The sequence below is a fragment of the Anolis carolinensis genome, chromosome 3 (genome assembly GCF_035594765.1).
Source record: "Anolis carolinensis isolate JA03-04 chromosome 3, rAnoCar3.1.pri, whole genome shotgun sequence".
NCBI lineage: Eukaryota > Metazoa > Chordata > Lepidosauria > Squamata > Dactyloidae > Anolis > Anolis carolinensis.
This window is the reverse complement of record NC_085843.1, coordinates 165,299,365-165,320,849: the sequence shown is the minus strand read 5'-3', so window position 1 is coordinate 165,320,849 and position 21,485 is coordinate 165,299,365. Positions and strand designations below refer to the sequence as shown.

At 40.9% G+C, this 21,485-nt stretch overlaps 1 protein-coding gene across 1 annotated transcript in view; it reads left to right on the top strand.

The window, feature by feature from the left end:
• Nucleotides 1–19,433, top strand: part of znf365 (zinc finger protein 365) — a 36,280-nt gene extending 16,847 nt beyond the window's left edge. Inside the window, exons 3-5 of the mRNA XM_062975774.1 lie at nucleotides 6,539–6,719; nucleotides 11,552–11,589; nucleotides 13,934–19,433. Coding sequence (XP_062831844.1) covers nucleotides 6,539–6,719; nucleotides 11,552–11,589; nucleotides 13,934–14,180 — 466 coding nt within the window. The 3' untranslated portion in view covers nucleotides 14,181–19,433. The remainder of the gene's footprint in view (nucleotides 1–6,538; nucleotides 6,720–11,551; nucleotides 11,590–13,933) is intronic.
• Nucleotides 19,434–21,485: the final 2,052 nt, after the last annotated feature.

Sequence of the window (21,485 nt, the reverse complement as noted above, 5' to 3'; positions counted from 1 at the left end):
GATCTCAGGCTGGGCTACAACAACGGGACCGGGAGAGGGCAGGACCAGGAGAGGGAGGAGCCAGGAGGGGGCAGGGACCGGGTCATCCTCAGGTTGTCCTCCCAGCATAAGGATGGGGCTGCTTGCCCCATCTTTATGCCAGGAGGAGGAGCCTCTGGTGGCCTAGGGGATAAAAGCCTCGTAACTTGAAGGTTGGGTTGCTCACCTGAAAGCTGCCAGGTTCGAATCCCACCCGGGGAGAGTGTAGATGAGCTCCCTCTATCAGCTCCAGCTCCATGCGGGGACATGAGAGAAGCCTCCCACAAGGATGGTAAAACATCAAAACATCCGGGCGTCCCCTGGGCAACGTCCTTGCAGACAGCCAATTCTCTCATTCCAGAAGCAACTCCAGTTGCTCCTGACACGAAAAAAAAATGCCAGGAGGAAGGCGGGACACATGGTGACTGTCCCGACCTTCCTCCCCACCCCTCCCCAGTTCTTTTCCCCATCCTCCTCTTCCGATCCTCGGCATTATGCTAGGAGGAGGGCAAGACAGGAGGAGGCTGAGAGTGCTCCAGGGGCTCTCAGCCACTGCATGCCTTCCTCAAGCTATCCTCTCAGCATAAGAATAGGGCCTCTTTCACCGTCCTTATGCTGGGAGGAGGAAGAGGGTGAGACACGCAGTGTGTCAGGACCCAGGCTGCAGAGCACCAATAACCATGCGCAGAGACCAGAATCTATCTAATATCTTTATTAAAGGAATATATAAAGTCAATAAAAACAAGTGAAGAATATAGTTCAGAAGTAGACCTTTCAGGAAAGGTCAAATATAGTCCAGGAAAACAATGTCCAATATGTGATATTAGAGTCCAAAGTTATAATCCAATAACCGAAACACACACTTTGCCAAGCAAAGTGTGGGGAAATGACAGGGTCCTTTAGTCCAATGGAGCTTGACAACAAGGCTGGAAGCAAACTAGATTCTTGGCAAACAAGGCTCGATACGTGGCAACAAGAGGCAAGAAGCAAGAACAAGGTCCGTGGCGAGGTCCGTGGAAACAAGGAAAGCTTGATGCTAGAACAAGGTCCGTGAAACAAGGCTTGGAACTTGGTCCTGGAGGCAAGGGACTGGAGTAGCGTAGTCCACACACGATCTCACTCCACAAGGTGACGAATTGACTCCGCAAGGATTTCCTTGCGGGTAAACACCTATATAGGATCTTGTTTTCCCGCCAAGGAACACTGGCGCTTCTGCGATTCGCCTCCCTAGCGCCTCTATCTCGATTATAATAATCCCGGCGAGAAAATGGGGGAGATTTCTGCTCAAGGCTTGTTTGGCTGACTTCTTGTGGGCAAACATCTTGCAGGTGCAAGGGCTCCAATTCTGGCTGAAACGGTGGGAAACCCAAGTTTTCCTCTTCATCTGCCACAATAGTACTAGGAACAGGACTACATGGCCCATGAGTCATCACACAGTGGCTAACAGCACTCCAGAGGACTTAGCTTCTGTCTGCCTTCCTCCTTCGACTTTTTTGACACAAGGACATGGCGGGCCACCGTTTCCTTATGCCAAGAGGACAGGAAAAATGAGGAGGGCCTGAAGTAAGTGCCCAGGGGGCCGCATCCGGCCCCCAGGCCTTAATTTGCATATACCTGCAAATATATACCTGCAAATATATAACTGCAAATACCTGTGTGAGAAAGAAATTCTTACATTCTATGTTAACAGATTGGGGGCCCTGGTGGTGGCGCAGTGTGTTAAAGCACTGAGCTGCTGAACTTGCAGACCGAAAGGTCCCAGGTTCAAATCCCGGGAGCAGAATGAGCGCCCACTGTTAGCCCCAGCTCCTGCCAACCTAGCAGTTCGAAAACATGCAAATGTGAGTAGATCAATAAGTATTGCTCTGGCGGGAAGGTAAGGGCGCTCCATGCAGTCATGCCGGCCACATGACCTTGGAGGTGTCTACGGACAACACCGGCTCTTTGGCTTAGAAATGGAGATGAGCACCAACCCCCAGAGTCGGTCACGACTGGACTTAACGTCAGGGGAAAACCTTTACCTACCTATGTTAACAGATTTAAAAGTCTTGATGTTTACCTTCATTTCTTAAAAAATAAGTAGTGCTGTTATTTGTAATATATCATTACGATACTGCCATGGAAAGGTCTGTTCTAAGTACAGACTTCTGCAGTGGCCTCGAGACTAAGAAATCAAAGCACTTCTCAGAGAATGCCGTTGTTACCAAAAGCCAAATAAACTGTGTACTGTGAATGTTATTGATTCCCTTGAGCATTTGGGTACCTGCCTTGTGCTTTCCAAACACCGTGCTGGTGCTTAGAAACCGCTCTCTGTGAAGAAATCCACAGAGAATCTGAGCTCTGCTTGCAAAAGGCAATTACAATGTCCAATAATGCATTGTAGATTCAAGCTGAAACCATGTTCTCCTTTGGTCATTTTTTTTAGAAAGACAAGAGGAGGAAAAAAAACTGTGATGTATGAAAATATTTTAATGAAGTGCAAATAAAGTAGAAATTGAGGAGAGACAATACATAGGATTGAGTGCAATTGAAGCAATTTATATTATTGCAGATGTATAAGTACAGTTAGCCCTCTGAATCCACAGATTTTATATCCACCCATTCCACCATCCATGGCTGGGAAGGAAGGAAGGAAGGAAGGAAGGAAGGAAGGAAGGAAGGAAGGAAGGAAGGAAGGAAGGAAGGAAGGAAGGAAGGAATCATAGAATCACTAGCTGTGCCCGGCCACGCGTTGCTGAGCCGAAGTATGGTGGTATGGGAAATAAAGTATTGAGGAATTGGTGGTAGTTAAGGTAAAGGGTAAATGTTTTCCCCTGACATTAAGTCCATTATAAATAGGTTATATAGCTGTGTGGAAAGGCCTTGAGTCTACACTGCCATATAACCCAGTTAAAATCAGATAATCTGTATTTTATAGGCAGTGTGGAAGAGGCCTAAGTGAGGCCTAACTCTGCCTGGCCCCTGGGCTGAGTAGGTTGCTAGGAGACCAAGTGGGCGGAGCGTAGCCTTCTAACTGGCAGCAATTGGATAAAAACAATTATTCCTCTCCCTCTAATTAGGACTTTATTTTTCTTTTCTTTTTGTTGTATGAACGTAGAGGCATGGATGAGGGGTTGTGCTGCCAAGTTTAGTGTTTCTGGGATGTGTCGTTTTGTTGTTTTGTCCTAGGCCGAAATTTCATTACCCTTTTATATATATAGATAGAATAGTAGAGTTGGAAGAGACCTCATGGGCCATCCAGTCTAACCCTCTGCCAAGAAGCAGGAAATTGCATTCAAAGCACCCCCGACAGATGACCATCCAGCCTCTGTTTAAAAGCCTCCAAAGAAGGAGCCTCCACCACAGTCCGGGGAAGAGAGTTCCACTGCCAAACAGCTCTCACAGTGAGGAAGTTCTTCCTGATGTTCAGGTGGAATCTCCTTTCCTGTAGTTTGAAGCCATTGTTCCGCGTCCTAGTCTGCAGGGCAGCAGAAAACAAGCTTGCTCCCTCCTCCCTATGACCTCCCCTCACATATTTGTACATGGCTATCATGTCTCCTCTTAGCCTTCTCTTCTGCAGGCTAAACATGCCCAGTTCTTTAAGCCGCTCCTCATAGGGCTTGTTCTCCAGACCTTTGATCATTTTAGTTGCCCTCCTCTGGACACATTTCAGCTTGTCAACATCTCCCTTCAACTGCGGTTGAAGGAAGGAAGGAAGGAAGGAGGAAGGAAGGAAAGAAGTCCAACAAGCAAAGCTTAATTTAGCCATTTTATATAAGGGACATCATTTTACTATGCCATTGTATGTAATAGGACTTGAGTGTTCACAAATTTTGGTATCCACAGGGGACCCTGGAATCAGACCTCAGTGGATACAAGGGCCTACTATAGTTCAGAGAAGTTATTATAGATCATTACAAAGTTCTAATACTGTGTCCTCCAGTGTAAGCCAAGGATCTTTGCATGGCAGCAGCTTTTAACATTTATATGATGTTTTTCTTCCATTCAACAATGCTCAAGATGGATCACAGTCAGTAGTTGATCAAATAATGCCTGTGTTCAAAACAGGATGATGAAGAGGGGAAAAGAGAAAATGAGGGATTTCATATATGAGCTGCCTCAGCTAGTCAAGCATTGCTTGGCTGCTGTGATCCACCAGTACATTAACCAGGTACAGATTTGCTCAATTAAATTGCCAAGGTGTTGCTATAACTCAGCCAGTTAATATCATGAAGTGGAGTACATATCCCATGTGAGTCCTATTGCAGTAAGCGTGTATGCCAGTTTTTACTTAGGGATGTTCCTCTGTTTAGCATTCACCAACCCCTCTATCTTGTCTTTTTTGTTGTGTTTTGTGGTTTCTTGTTTTCGTTTTGTTTTGAAAGAAAATCACCCAGTTGTTCATATGCATCTCTGCTGATAGTGTGCATATTTACAAAGGACATGAAACTCTTTAAGTCCCAGTTCATATTTTCTGAACATTTCATCCCCTCTTTAAACCACCATGTTCCTGTGAGAATGTGCAAACAAACAAATACAGTTTTCTATCATTTCTGTGCTTTTCTTTCCATCGGAGCTAAACAGCCGCCTCTTTTGCTGGAAGGCTCTTTTGTCTGCAGAATACTTAGGACCTTATCACACCTCCATTTCTGCACACTTCAAGGATGTGATCCCATGAAACAACGCACAACCCATTCAGTGGGTTTCCGATGGGATTCTGTCTCTGCAGTGTGTAGAAATGGTTGGGTTTTAAAGATGGGCTGGAGTCAACTCCACTCATCTCCCTGCACTTAGAAACACTTGGGAATGGGTATTTTTCTGTGGGATGGGAAATGGAGCATTTGCCCATTTTCGGTCCTTTCTGAGATTTTAGTGTGGACATGCATGTGGGTGGTCTTTTCATGCCCCTCCATTCTCCTTCTGTTTCTATCAGATGCAGGGAAGGACTGATAAATAGTGAATTACTCCTATTTGAAATTGCACAGTTACAGCACCATTTTTTTTTAAAAAAAGAGGATGGATAGATATGTGATGAGGAGTGAAGCACATAGTTTAACTAGAAATGAGCAGAGGGTCATCCTGTGTGATTGCAATGAGTAAATTCTCTGTCTTCTTTCGAGATGGAACTCAATGGAATGTGATGGGAAGAAAACACTACCATCTTTCCCCCTCTAGTTTGATAATGTTCATACTAATTCCCTTGCTTCACACCAGACTGCATAGAAGAGGGAATCTAGCATTCTTGGTCTAGGATTTACACCAGAGTAAAGACTGTAAAAGCAATTTCCCCTGAAATATTTGTTAATCTCTCCTACAGATATACAGGCATTTTCCCCTGCAATATATAGGGCTGGCAAATCTTATAGGGGGAAATGCACACACAAATATATATAGACATGTCTATATAGATATAAATATAGATATATAGGGCTTGCAAATATTGCAGGAGAAATGCACACACACATAGAGAGAGATGTCTAGATAATGTAGATAAATAAACATAGATATATATAAGGCTTGCAAATATTGCAGGGGAAATGCATATATAGAGAGAGAGGATCTGCAAACATTTCAGGGGGAAATGCATATGTGAAATTAGTAAATATAATTATAGATCTATATCTAGCTCTGCATGGCTTATATAGGCATTGAATGTTTGATTGGAAGCCAGCCTGAGTCCCCATGGGGAGATAGGGTGGGATACAAATGAAGTTATTATTATTATTATTATTATTATTATTATTAAGTTATTGTTGATACTATATGGTTTTGTTGACCCTACTTTTCCACTTTCCAGAGCTAGTTTACCATTTTTCGTTGAAATATTCAAAAACTCATCAGTATTTAGCCTACTGATGCCTCAATTAATGCAATTGTATTGCTATCTATTTTTATTTTGAAATTTACCAGTAGCTGATGTGTTTCCCACCCTCGGCTTATACTCGAGTCAATACGTTTTCCCAGTTTTTTGTGGTAAAATTAGGTGCCTCAGCTTATATTCGGGTCGGCTTATACTCAAGTATATACGGTAAGTTAAGGGGGGACAAAACTAGAAAGTAGGAAGAGGATAACAACTGGGACATTTTAAAAGCAGTTAAGAAAATGGGACGGCAGAGGATTTACTAAGGCTGTCTCTACCAAAGTAGAGCTGTTGAGGGTATGATATTTTATTATCTAGATTTCTAACATTTAGCATGATTAAGTGATTTATTCCTGACCATTTGAAGACATATTAACCATTGGTATTCTCTTGTTTTCTTTCTTGCTTATGTGTATGTGAGTTTGAGAACATCGATGATGATGATGATGATGATGATGATGATGATAATATTTTATTTGTATTCCGCTCACCCCGTCAGCAGCTCAGTGGTTTAATGCGTTGCCCATCGCAGCCCCTTAACATTTGATTTTATCTGTAATACAAGTAAGAATATCTCCAGTTTAGAAATCAACATGCCTTCTTTCATGCTGAGCATTAAAAGAGGTAAGGAAGGAATGCTGTATTTATGTATTTGTGTTTTTTAATCTTTGTCATTTGCAGGGAAGTAGTTACATTTAATCACTTCCTGGAGGAAGCTGCTGAGAAGGAATTTCATGGCAAAGCCCGGCTCCAGCGCTTCATTGAAAATCTACTGCAGCGGGTGGATCTGGCAGAGAAGCAGCTTGAATACTATCAGAATCAGCAGATCACGGGCAACTACAGTGACGTAAATGAGCAAGTGGTAAGGAGGAAGAAGTCATTTTTGTGACCTTATCCTTCATTGTACCCGAAAAACAGGAGCCAATTTTTAAATGGAAATAAAAAGCAGCCAGAATCAATGAACAATTACTTACTGTAAAAAAATGGCCCTTTAGATATGTTCTTTATTTACATTCTAGGCAAGCATTCCCTGACTTGACACCTTTAAGTGTGTTGGATAGCAACTCCTTTGATCCTCCGGAAGTACAGTAGAGTCTCACTTATCCAACACTTGCTTATCCAACGTTCTGGATTATCCAACATATTTTTGTAGTCAATGTTTTAATACATCGTGATATTTTGGTACTAAATTCGTAAATACAGTAATTACTACATAGCATTGCTGTGCATTGAACTACTTTTTCTGCCAAATTTGTTGTATAACCTGATGTTTTGGTGCTTAATTTGTAAAATCATAACCGAATGTGATGTTTAATAGGCTTTTCCTTAATGCCTCCTTATTATCCAGCATTTTCGCTTATCCAACATTCTGCCAGCCCGTTTATGTTGGAGAAGTGAGACTCTACTGTATATGCATGTTGACTGGGAATAATGGTTTTTGCAGTCCAACACATCTGGAGAGCAGTAGAGTGGCTGTTTTGAGTCTGTAAAGAACTGAGGGTGACAGGGAATGGAATCCCTTTTGAATCCCTCCGCTTGCCACCAATATGTACAGAGGTGAGGTGTCTGACAGGAATGTGTGACAGAGATGGAATCCCTCTGATCCTACACACACACACACAGATACCACCAATTAATAAAGATGTTTTATGAGAGATGATGTTAATTAATTATTTGTTTGACTATCTTCTTCGCTGCCACCAATGGAGGAGACGTCAGGCAGATGGCACTGGTTCTTTTAAGCTTTCTCTATTTGCTCCACTCCAGATGTTGTTGTTACTTAACTTAATATAAGAGTATGACAGAGGCTTGGTTAGAATAAAATCAAAACAAGTTTATTGCAGGTACAGAGCTTGATGGTTTCATATAACTTGTTAAAGGCACTTCGCTTAATGGTTCCAAACGGTTATGAGGTGGTCAAACTTTCAAAATATTTCTTTCTCTAGATTACACTAAACCCTGATCCTCCTGGATCCCCTGGGATTAATTTTTCCTAATCCACAGGCTCTATAAATGACCCTAAACAAGTCACCTAACTTGCCTAGTCTGGTCCAACTTAGATCTGACTCAAATCCTTCTATTTGAGCCAACCTGATTCTCCTCACAAGAATCAGATCCTCCACTGTGACTAGAAAATCACAGACTGCCTGGGTTTTTAAATATTCCCCCTTTTCCTTTCCAGGCGGCGGTTGGCTCCGCCCCTGTTGCTATGGTAACCTGTCTTAGCATTCTAAGATGGCTACCTTCCCCCACACATCATCAATTCAAATACTCACCATTTTAAACTTAGCCAAACCTGACTGTTTAAACAAAATCAAATACACATATCATCTATAAACAAAATATAATTATACACTTCTTCACAAGTCCTTTTCTGTTTCTAGACTCTGGGCAGGTTTTGAGACCAAATTCATTTCCGCAAGTTGTCCTGAACCCCATCTTCACTGACAATTTAATGAAGTTTGAAGCTAACTTCACTTTTAATGCGCCATAAGAATATGAAAAAGGAGCTCCCGGTAGCGCAGCGTGTTAGAACACTGAGCTGCTGAACTTGCGGACTGAAAGGTCGCAGGTTTGAATCTGGGGAGCGGAGTGTTACCCCCAGCTTCTACCAACCTAGCAGTTTAAAAACATGCAAATGTGAGTAGATCAATAGGTACCGCTCTGAAGGGAAGGTAAAGGCACTCCATGCAGCCATGCCAACCGCATGACCTTGGAGGTGTCTACGGACAACGCCGGCTCTTTGGCTTAGAAATGGAGATGAGCACCAACCCCCAGAGTCAGACATGACTGGACTTAACGTCAGGCGAAACCTTAACCTTTACCATCTTGTATACAACTACTCTCAACCTGTGCATTTTTTGCAGATTGAGGCAGTGCTTCCAATATGATTTTTTTTAAAAATCAAAGGCACTAGAGCAGTGGTTCTCAACTTTCCTAATGCTGCAAATGCTTAATACAGTTCCTCATGTTCAGGTGATCCCCAACCATAAAATTATTTTCAATGCTACTTCATAACAGAACTTTTGCTACTGTTAGTAATCGTAATATAAATATCAGATATGCAGGATGTATTTATATTCACTGGATCAAATTTGGCACAAATACCCAATATGCCCAAATTTGAATACTGGTGGGGTTGGGGGGGGGGGGGAGAGAGATTGATTTTTATCATTTGGGAGTTGTAGTTGCTAGGATTTACAGTTAACCTACAATCAAAGAGTATTGTGAACTCCACCAACGATGGACTTGAACCAAACAATCTAATATCAGGAATGTAGCTTGTTGTAGGAGCCTCCGGTGGCTCAGTGTGTTAAAGCGCTGAGCTGCTGAACTTGCAGACCGAAAGGTCGCAGGTTCAAATCCCGGGAGCAGAATGAACGCCCGCTATCAGCCCCAGCTCCTGCCAACCTAGCAGTTTGAAAACATGCCAATGTGAGTAGATCAATAGGTACCGCTCCGGCAGGAAGGTAACGCCGCTCCATGCAGTCATCCCACATGACCTTGGAGGAGTTTACGGACAACGCCAGCTCTTCGGCTTAGAAATGGAGATGATCACCAACCCCTAGAGTCAGACATGACTGGACTTAATGTCAGGGGAAAACCTTTTTTAACTGGCACACAGAACAGAACTCCCATGGCCAACAGAAAATCCTGGAAGGGTTTGATGGGCATTGGCCTTGAGTTTTGGAGTTGTAGTTCACCTACATCCAGAGAGCACTCTGGACTCAATGATGGATCTGGGCCAAACTTGGCCCGTATACTCAATATGACCAGATTTGAACACTTGTGTAGTTTGTGGAAAATAGATCTTGACATTTGGGAGTTGTAGTTGCTGGGACTTATAATTCACTTACAATCAAAGAGCCCCTTGAACCCCACCAATGATAGAATTGGGCCAAATTTCCCACATAGAACCCCTATGACTAACAGAAAATACTGGAGATATTTGGGTTCCTAAGACCATCAGAAATATGTGTTTATATATATATATGTGTGTGTGTGTGTGTGTGTGTGTGTGTGTGTGTATATATATATATATATATATATATATATATATATATATATATATATATATATATAATATATTGTATATATATAATATAATATAATATAATATATAATAATATTATATATATATATATATACACACACACACACACACACACACACACACACACTAATATTTTACGTAATGACAAGTAAAATCTTGAAAGGAATGTAAAGGGTAGATATGGGTAGGTAAGTAATAAGGGGTATTAAACTAAAATTAAGTTGTGGTATATGGTTTTTTTTAAGATAAGGAAAGACGAGTAAATGGGGGGGGGGGTGGGGAAGGAGAAAAAAAGGGAAAAAAATATGTGTTTTCTTATGGTCTTTGGTGACTCCCCTTGCAACCCCTTGCAACCCTCCCTCCCCAGATTGAGAAACGCTGCACTAGAGGGTTAGGAAATGAGTGTGTGTGCCTGGAGGCACTAAGTGTCTGAAAAATAACTGTTGGTTTACAGGTTAATTTTCATTTGAAGAATCAGATGTTCCTGTTAAAAGAAAGGTAGCAACAAACAAGAATAAACACAGAAAAGTGATAATTGCATCTGAATGTGTGTTCTCCTTTCATAGTCACACTGCTCCAAATGAGCCATGACTGTTAATTTGTTCAGGAGATGTAAAATAGCAACCAAAAAGCTTGTCAGCCATAAATGCCCTGAAAGCTGTTATTTGAAATAAGAAAGGCAATATCCTTTATTGAGCCGGCTTTACAACACTTCCAAAAGCATGTCAGCGAATGAAAATTCAAGACTATGTGGCAATCAAAAGACAGGGTTAAATACAGACCTTTTGTTACAACTCCTATGAAGCCACATTGGTATTTTATTATATACAAGGGGGGGGGGCACCACCGGACAAGGGGGGGCGGCCCCACCCCCGGACAAGGGGGGGGCGACCCCACCACCAGACAAAGGGGGGCGGCCCCACCACCGGACAATATATATTTTTATATATATAAATATTTACAATATTTATATTTTATTTATATATATTTACAGTATTTTATTTATTTACAGTATAGCTAGATTAAATGATACAAAATGGTAAAATTTGATCGTGAATCTGGCTATTTAAATAGGAAGTGGTCTTTCAGGGGCATCTACAGTTGGCTGACATTCCCCACCCGGGCCCTTCCACACAGCCATATAACCCAGAATATAAAGGCAGATAATGCACAAGATCTGCTTTGAACTGGGTTATATGAGGGCCCTTCCACACAGCTGAATAAAAACACACATTTGCTGCTTTGAACTGGAATATATAGCAGAGTGGAATCTGATAATCCAGTTCAAAGCAGATACTGTGGGATTTTCTGCCTTGATATTCTGGGTTATATATCTAATCTAGTTCAATGTGGATTTTATACAGCTGTGTGGAAGGGGCCTAACTCGCTTATACTATTAATCTCCTGCACAGTGGGAATTGTAACTGGCTCCTTTTTCTGCATCTCATCATGGAGTGGAGTGGGAACATGGCAAGGTAACAGATCTGCATTGATCACAATCGGTGGGGATTGAAGGAGTTGTACAGGATTCTCTGCATAGCACTCTAGCTATGCTGCTTGTTTCATTTTTATCTTCCGTACAGGATTCTGGATCGTATTTGTTCTTGTCAATATGAACACTTAAGTTGTTTTTTTTTCAGTTTACAGATATGTCATCGAGTAAGAAGCCCAGATGTCTGTATGTATATCATTTCTTATATTTTATATCAGGGATGGAAATCATGTGGCTCTCAGGCCTCTTCCACACTGCCATATAGAATCCAAATTATCTGCTTTGAACTGGATTATATAGCAATGTAGACCCATATAATCCAGTTCAAAGCAGGAGCCCCCAATGGCGTAGTGGACTAAAGCCTCATGACTTGAAGGTTGGGTTGCTGACCTGAAAGCTGCCAGGTTCAAATCCCACTCGGGGAGAGCGCGGATGAGCTCCCTCTAACAGCTCCAGCTCCATGCGGGCACATGAGAGAAGCCTCCCACAAGGATGGTAAAACATCAAAACATCAGGGCGTCCCCTGGGCAACGTCCTTGCAGGTGGCCAATTCTCTCACTCCAGGAGCGACTCAAGTTGCTCCTGACACGAAAAAAAAGCAGATAATGTGGATTATCTGCTTTGATAATCTGGATTATATGGCAGTGTAGACTCATATAACCCACTTCAAACCATATAAAGTGGATTATCTTCTTTGATAATCTAGATTATATGGCAATATAGAAGGGGTCTCCATTTGCTGACTGCAAACTCCCAGCAGTTTTCTAATACTGACATTCCTGTATGGGTCTGCTGTTCTTATAGCCCATGGCATTTTGAAGGTTGCACATTCCCTTCCTTATTTTATACAAATTAATGTTATCATTAGAGTTTGGGAGTAAATTAATTTCTTTTCCTCATTGTAATCAGCTAATTACTGTATTGGAAATGAATTCCTTTCCTCTACAGGATGACACAACAGTATGTTTGCAAATTAATGAAGAGTAACTCATCATTTTACTTGCTGTAATAATTTTCGTTGTTGTGTTTTCAAGTCATTTTTAACCTCTGGGGACCTTATGGTGACCTTATCATGACTTTTCTTTGGGGAACATTTCTTCAGAAGAGGTTTGCCTGGGATACAGGCTTTTTCTCTGACCCTGACTAACTCTCGTAACAACTCAGTACTAAATCCAGCTCTCAATCACACCATCCTGTAAAGAAAAACCCCTTAGGCAATCACCAGTCACTTCTAACATTCCTTTATTTCACTCCCTCCAAACTTTACCTTATAAAGTATATTTCACATTTCATATATAAATTATCTAATATTATGTATACTTATGCATGTCTAGAAATTAACCCAGAAATCCTGGGTTCCAACTGACAAAGGACTCTTGTCACACCCTGGACTCTCCACAGATATATATTTACCTTCCTTGCCTAGTTTATCCATGCCTCACAACCTCTGAGGATGCCTGCCATAGATGTGGGCGAAACGTCAGGAGAGAATACTTCTGGAACATGGCCACACAGCCCAAAAGACATACAACAACCCTGCAATCCTGGGTTGGCTTATCAATGGGTCAAGATAAATACTGTATTTTAAGGATCCTTCCACACAGCCATATAACCCAGAATATCAAGGCAGAAAATTCCACATTATCTTCTTTGAACTGGAATATATGGCAGTGCAGACACAGATAACCCAGTTCAAAGCAGTTACCAATGTGTATTCTAAAGTTACACACTTGTTATTCTTAGGTATTTATGATCCCTATGCAGCACCAAGTTTAGGACCTGTGTAGGGCAGCAGCAGCTGTGATTTGCAGGAGTCTGTTCTCCTGTCACTCTGAAAATAGTTGGCTGACATTCCCCACTCAGGGCCCTTCCACACAGCCATATAACCCAGAATATAAAGGCAGATAATACACAATATCTGCTTTGAACTGCGTTATCCGAGGGCCCTTCCACACAGCTGAATAAAATCCCACATTTTCTGCTTTGAACTGTATATATGGCAGTGTGGCTCTGATAATCCAGTTCAAAACAGGTGCTGTGGGATTTTCTGCCTTGATATTCTGGATTATATGGGTGTGTGGAGGAGCCCTTACTCTTATGGAAAAAGGAACTATCCTTTTCTCTGAGCTGAGTGGCAAAAAGTAACAGCTTAAGTCAATGTTTTTATAGTCAGTGTTTTCAATATATTGCAATATTTCGGTTCTAAATTCGTAAATACAGTAATTACTAATTGCTTTTTTGTCAGTTTGTTGTAAAACATGATGTTTTGGTGCTTAATTTGCAAAATCATAACGTAATTTGATGTTTAATAGGCTTTTCCTTAATCCCTCCTTATTATCCAACATTTTCACTTGTCCAACGTTCTGCTGGCCCGTTTATGTTGGATAAGCGAGACTCTACTGTAATTACTTTTAAAAACTCCTAGAAACAATGCCACCTACAATGGGTTGCTAAAACAGTTTGTCCTTTGTCTTTCATCTAGTGGATTTCTCTGATTCTCTTTCTGTTTTGTTTTACTTTGCATCAACAGCCGAGGAGCTCAGCATGTTTTTTATAACAGTTCCGATGCAAAACCTCATTGCTTCCAGAAAGGACGTATGCACCTGAAGAAAACCAAGGAGGACAAAATCTGTGCCCATCCCGTGAAACTATTTTATGAAGCTGTTGACTGCTCAAGGGATGTTTGGAGACCTCAGAAAAAAGGAGACGCCGCAAATGCTGCCCGAAAGGTTAATGCGAAATCAAAGATCAGTAAAAAAAGCAAACAGTTATACTAAAACCCATAGACAATACCTATATAAATATATATAAAGAGAGCTATAGATATGTATACATGTATGTATCTAACTTAATCTAACTATCTATAAACACATAGTGCAAGTTGTGGTAGCACTTGACTACTATCAGTAGTGAAGAAGAGCACAATGCTATGCATGTCGACTTGGCTGTTGTCTGCACAGGCAAAAATATCATACGTCGTATCCGGTGCTGGCATAACGCACAACATTCTTGAGGATTGAAATCTAATCCAGTCGTTTTTCACTCCCTGCGGGCTTAAAACTGAGTTTAAAATATTGATCTTTTACCCTGAACTTTTCTGGGAAACCCGAATCAGCTTTGATGTTTTGCTGTGGGTGGGATTTTGGGTGGCACAAGTAGATGTGAGGTCCCCAGATCTTTCTTCCATGAAATGCTACTTGTTTCCATTTTGCCGGTGTGCAATCACAAGGTGCATTTGTATGGATAAAGTTGCCATTGCTTTTGAGGGCTCGTTCATGTAGATCATTACATTTTGGTCTTAGTGCTATCAGCATTTAAATACCAGCTTAATAGAATGGCCAATGCTCTATGGAATCATATATATATCATGTGGACAAATGTATACTCTTGTGCATGAGGGGAAAAACCCTTGGAGTGACTATGGCTGGAAAAATGCAAAGCATAGTACATGTGATCATCACAGAACTGGTTTGAAGCAAACTTGAACTGGGGAAACATATGGCTGGCAATGCCACATTTACTTCGATTTAATAAGGATATGTGTGGTATTAATGCTATCACTATGCACCAGGAAAATGTGAGTTGAAGCAGAATTTTTTTTGCCTGTGTAGACAACTCCTTGGGTTTCAGTCTCATTAAACTCAGGTCCCTTCTACACTGCCTTATAAAATTCAGATTATCTGCTTTGAACTGGATTATATGGCAGCGTAGACTCATATAATCCAGTTCAAAGACAATAATGTGGATTATTGACTTTGATAAAATGGATTATACGGCAGTGTAGAAGGGGTCTCAGTGGGACTTACTTTTGAGTAGACAGGCATAGCAGTGCATCATCAATCACACTCATTACTTATCACCATTTCCCTGTTCATTTGGGCAATGACTTGATATATTTAATAGATAATAATGCTATATAAATATAAAAGACTATATATGCCTCGTTCCTGGGACTTTGTGTATGTCAGGTGGCACTTTATTTATTTGCAAGATCAGTTTAGTCCAGCATTTCATCTTGTTGTATATCTGTTTATAATATAACCCCAAACATTAGTTTTTGGCAAAATAGTTTTGCTGCTTACATTCAGAAGAACCCCTTCTGCCTGGCACCTTGATAAATTGATTCTCTTTAATCCACATTGAGACACAAATCATCAGGAACAGGTTTAGAGATTGAAGCCAGGGGTTGGGAAAACTTTGGCCCTGCAGATGTCTTGAACTTCTGTTCCCATGGCCCCTTCTACACTGCCATATAATCCAGATTATCTGCTTTGAACGGGATTATCTGAGTCCACACTGCCATATAATCCAGTTCAAAGCAGATAATCTGGATTTCATATGGCAGTGTAGAAAGAGCTGTTGTGTTCCTGAAGCATCTGGAATACCAAAGGTTCCTCTCCTCTGATTTAAACCTAACTCCATTGAGCTGTGTTTTTCTGAACTCAGGGTACAAATATTATGATGGCATTCTAGCAGTAGAAAGCAATTGAGAGGAATTGGGTTGGGCAGTGCCCTCCTGCTAACTTTTCATTTCTTTTAGGACAATGGTTCTCAACTTGTGGGTCCCCAGGTGTTTTGGCTTACAACTCCCAGAAATCCCAGCCAGTTTACCAGCTGTTAGGATTTCTGGGATTTGAAGGCCAAAACATCTGGGGACCCACAAGTTAAGAATCACTGTTTTAGGAGATTAAGAGGGTTGGAGAACTTGTCTAGGATCAACTTTGTGCAGAATTGGTTGTATGGAAGTGGGTCGCTCCCTCACAAGTTAGGAGAAAATAGTCCAAATCAGTGGCCCATCTCCCTCTTTATGCGACACTATGTGATATTGGTGCTACAGTATCCAAAAGAAACATTTCCAAGTTCTGATATAGTTATTTCTGTTGTGTACAGTCCAATGCAGGAAAATACTACAGTGATTCACTTCTGTGGCTTGAAGTAAGGTCAGCCCCAGACATTTTGCTGCCGAAAGCAGAACAGACCTCTCCCTGTCAAATTGCATGGTAGCCAAAGCTGGCCACACTTGTTGCTATTCTTGGCGTATGAGGTATAGAGTTTCATAAGCATTTCTTTCAATCCCTGGCAGTAAAATGTGAAATAAGGAAAATTTTTCTTCTTTTCAAGGCATCCAAATTCAGTTCCCTGAGTGCTCTGATGGTTGGGCTGGTCATCACATATCATACCAGTCCGTTTAGCCCTGCTTATTCTTTTTGTGTGTGTGTGTGTGTGTCAGGAGCGACTTGAGAAACTGCAAGTCGCTTCTGGAGTGAGAGAATTGGCCGTCTGCAAGGACATTACCCAGGGGACGCCTGGATGTTTTGATGTTTTTACCATCCCTGTGGGAGGCTTCTCTCATGTCCCTGCATGGAGCTGGAGCTGATAGAGGGAGCTCATCCATGCTCTCCCCGGGTGGGATTCGAACATGGCAGCTTGCAGATCAGCAGCCCAACCTTCAAGTCACAAGGCTTTAACCCACTACTCCACCGGGAGCACCTGCTGATTCTGATTGCTACACATGTCTTAGGCCCCTTCTACACTACTATATAATCCAGATTATATCTACATTATCTGCTTTGAACTGGATTATACCAGTCTATACTGCCATATAAACCAGTTCAAAGCAGATAATCTGGATTTTATATGGCTGTGTAGAAGGGTCCTTAGTGTCTTTAGTCTGTCTTGTAGAGGAAGTTCATCTGCTAAAACAGCACAAGGAATACTGTAATTCGGGCAGGTGTGATCTCATTTTCGCTGTTCTTGGACTGTACCACATCAGAATGCATGTGAGAGTGTCCACCTTCCTCCATATATTCAAAGTGAAAGAAGACAACTTCACCTAGACACCTAGTTTATTAATAGAATAGAATGTAAAATAAATTATAGACTTGGAAAGTATTTTTACCCAAAATATAGTCATATTTACATCCTGCCATATATCACAGGATGCCATGATGGCACAGAAATAATAAGCTTTTTCAGCAATGTAGAACAGGGTATCCGTGGATCGATTTCAGGAGGCCTTTCAGTTAGGAATTGGACTGTGTCCCTTTAGTTTTGCACTAATTTAGGAGAGGGATAATTATCTTATTTTATACCATGGGGTTCATTCTGATGGGACTAGAGCAATCAAAGGGAGGCATTGCTTGCTTCTGGACCTAGGGTGTTGGTGGCAGAACTTTCCCTTCGCAATATAGTTTTGTATATCCTGTGGATGTAACATCAACATCACCTTGAGCAGGTTCACACGGAAATTGTCCTTTCCTTGTCACGTCACAGAGGGAGCTTCAGGGTTGAGGTTAGGGCCCTGAACAAAGTGCATTTGTGGAGGTCCCCTTGTTCTGTCGGCTGACTCCTATCAATCTTATCTGGCAGAGGTAACAGCCAGGAGCAATCCTGAATGACCAAGGTCCATATTATTGTTATTGTTGTTGTTGTTGTTATTATTATTATTATTTATTATGACACAGCAAACAAGATAGATATGCTGGATTTCGTATCACAAAATCACAAGTCGAACACTTCCCAAGTGTCTAGGACTGTGTGATGTATTTTCGGCTGATGCGTTCAGATCCCAGTAGGGTGGCCTTTTGCAGTTGGCAGATCGTGATTTTGTCAATGTCTATTGTTTCCAAATGCCGGCTGAGATCTTTTGGCACGGCACCCAATGTGCCGACCACCACCGGGACCACCTGCACTGGTTTCTATTATTATTTTATTATGACACAGCAAACAAGATAGATATGCTGGATTTCATATCACAAAATCACAAGTCGAACATTTCCCAAGTGTCTGGGACTGTGTGATGTATTTTCGGATGATGCGTGCAGATCCCAGTAGGGTGGCCTTTTGCAGTTGGCAGATTGTGATTTTGTCAATGCCTATTGTTTCCTATTATTATTATTATTATTATTATTATTATTATTATTATTATTATTATTATTTCCCGCAATTCCCCAAAGCAACAGCATATTTAGGGCATTTGAGGACATTAAAGTGGCAGCTCCTCAATGCCCTACACATTAAGTAAAGGAGACCAGGGTAGGCATCAGTACTGAGCCCCACTAGGATGTTGGATCCCCAACAGCTTCCCAGTGTAGAGTTACTTTTTGAATTAGTTCTCTCAGAAGCCCCTGATCAGAGGTATTCTGGGAATTGTAGTTTTAAAAAAAGTTTGGGAAGGGGAGAAGTATTGTTTCCTAGCTTTAGCACAATGGTATCGGGCTGATGCCAGTTAGCTGAGAGAAATGCCTGAAAAAGTCAGTCATTGACTGCTTCTCACCTTGCATTACCTCATTTCATGGGAGGGATTCCTGCCAATCCAGATATTGCACTGTGGCCTATATTTCTAATATTTTGGGGAAGATGGGCAGGGGGCAGAGAGGAATCAGGGTAGGGTTTGGTTGTAGTCTCTAGGCCATCCTTGTGCTAGAGCCCTAGAACAATTGTTCTTTGTGAATTTGCCCTTGCAAATGAAACCACGTCCCATAAAGAGATCTCAGAAATGCACATTGGGGCAACTCTTTTCTTTTATTGGCTTAGAAGTGGCTCAGGTGGGATATTCCTTTGGGATTGTGCCAAGTAGAAGGAGTCTACTTTCATCACAAAGTTCTTCTCTACTACTTTGTACGTGTGTAAATGTGTCTTGTTTGTGCTATGCTACTCTTTCTGACAGGTAGTTAACAACATAGTAATGTTACAGGAAAAAGTAGAGGGTTGTTTTTTTTTTTGCCCCATCCAGAGAAAGAAAAAGGAAAAAAAATAGCTGAGTGTCATTTTCATGTCACTTATTTTTTTAAATGCTTCTTCTAAGATATGTGAAATGTCTTTCTGTGAAGTGGTTTTACAGTAAGCGTACTAAAACTTGTGAGAAATGTTATTGTTTTTTCACAACCATTACAATGATTTTTTTAAAAAAAAGAATAAACACACTATTATGATTGTGGCAATAAACAGGGTTTACACTATATTTAGTAGAGATGGAATACAAGTTAGAGTTTTTGCTGTTGTATAAATAGCACCAGTTGGCATTTGGAGACCAATCTATGAAAATGTCTTTTTTATTTTATAACATGAAGGGAACCGTTTTTGCATATGTCCAACTTTCACGCTGTTGTTTCAGTTTACAGTCCTGTATTTATAATAGGCTGGTTCATACATGCTTGTTCATATCACTTGATGATACACATGTCTGAATGGTTTATCACACACCAAAGGACACAGGTAGAATCTTCAAATTACCTCTCAGTGCTCCAGACTAAAGCTTTCTAATAGAACAAATCAAAATCTGTGGCTTATAAAGAGCCTGGAACTGCTATTGAAAATTCTATTTCCAAAATGAACTGACTTTAGTCATGCCAAAAAAATACAGTTTAATATTATGAGAACAAGCCTAACTTTATATCTAGGATGGCAACCTCCTCCTCCATCCAGTGCAGCTGAGCAAGATACAGAATATTTTTCTTTTCTTTCCATTAATGTTGCTGTGGTTTTTTTAAAAATAGTTTTTATTAGGTTTTCAACTAAAACTTACAGTGAAAGCGTGAGAACAATAAATTTCAAGAAAAGAGGTGAAAGAAATAGGCTAGGAGGGAAAAAGAACATAAAAGAAAAAAAACATGAAAACGGGATAGAGGAAGAGAGAAAAAAAACAAAAAAAGAAAGAAAGAAAAAAACAAAACAAAAAACAAAACAAAAAACAAACTAAAAGCATTGACTTCCATCTCTTACACAGATACTTTAAAAAACTTTTTTTTCCTTCCTTCTCTCTATTAGGTGTTGGCATCTTCTTTGCCTTCAATTTGTATCTACAAACCTTCTATATAGGTTAGATTAGCACCTTCATTTGCCTTTCTACCAAATAATTTTTTTATCAGATCCCAATTCGTTTGCTTTTTTGGAATTCCATAATTATTTTTTTAATAAATACGTCAATTTATCCATATTCATTATTTCCAAAACCTTGTTTAGCCAACAACTTAACTCGGGAATTTCTTTCTTTTTCCAGTATTTAGCATATATTATTCTTGCCGCCGTAGTGAGATAATTGATAGTTGCTGTGTTTTCTGCAACTAAAAAATCGGAAACAAATCTGAATGTTTAAAAGGAGAAGGAAAACCATGTTCAAACTAAGTTTCTAAAACAGGCTCGTTTTTCACTAGGTATAGTTAAGAATACCTACTACTGGGAAAGGAGCCCCCGGTGGCGCAGTGGATTAAACCGCTGAGCTGCTGAACTTGCTGACCGAAAGGTTGGTGGTTCGAATCCAGGGAGTGGAATGAGCTCTCGCTGTTAGCCCCAGCTTCTGCCAACCTAGCAGTTTGAAAACATGCAAATGTGAGTAGATCAATAGGTACCGCTCTGGCGGGAAGGTAACGGTGCTCCATGCAGTCATGCCAGCCACATGACCTTGGAGGTGTCTATGGACAACGCCAGCAATGTTCCTTGGAGGGAGGGCCATAGGTGTCTGCTGCTCTTTGTGGAAGCTGGAGGGAGGCTGTCTATGTAAGTGGACACCTCTGCCACATATGCATTTTTCACTTTTATTATGTCTATAGATATGCTATTCCCAAGCTCTGGTTCTGTGTCGATATCAGACAGCAGATAAAGAGCAATCAAGTTCAGCAGACTCCAGTGGTCTACATGCATAGCTGAGCCAGCCTCAAATTTTGTTATTTGTTCGGCATCCCATTGTTCTGTATGACATTTTGCTGTGCCACACATTGCGTGGTGGTGAAAACAATTGTATTGCATGTTCTTATTTTGTCAAGTACAGTAGAGTCTCACTTATCCAAGCTAAACGGGCCGGCAGAAGCTTGGATAAGCGAATATCTTGGCTAACAAGGAGGGATTAAGGAAAAGCCTATTAAACATCAAATTAGGTTATGATTTTACAAATTAAGCACCAAAACTTCATGTTATACAACAAAATTGACAGAAAAAGTAGTTCAATACGCAGTAATGTTATGTTGTAATTACTGTATTTACAAATTTAGCACCAAAATATCACGATATATTGAAAACATTGACTACAAAAATGGCTTGGATTATCCAGAGGCTTGGATAGGCGAGGCTTGGATTAGTGAGAC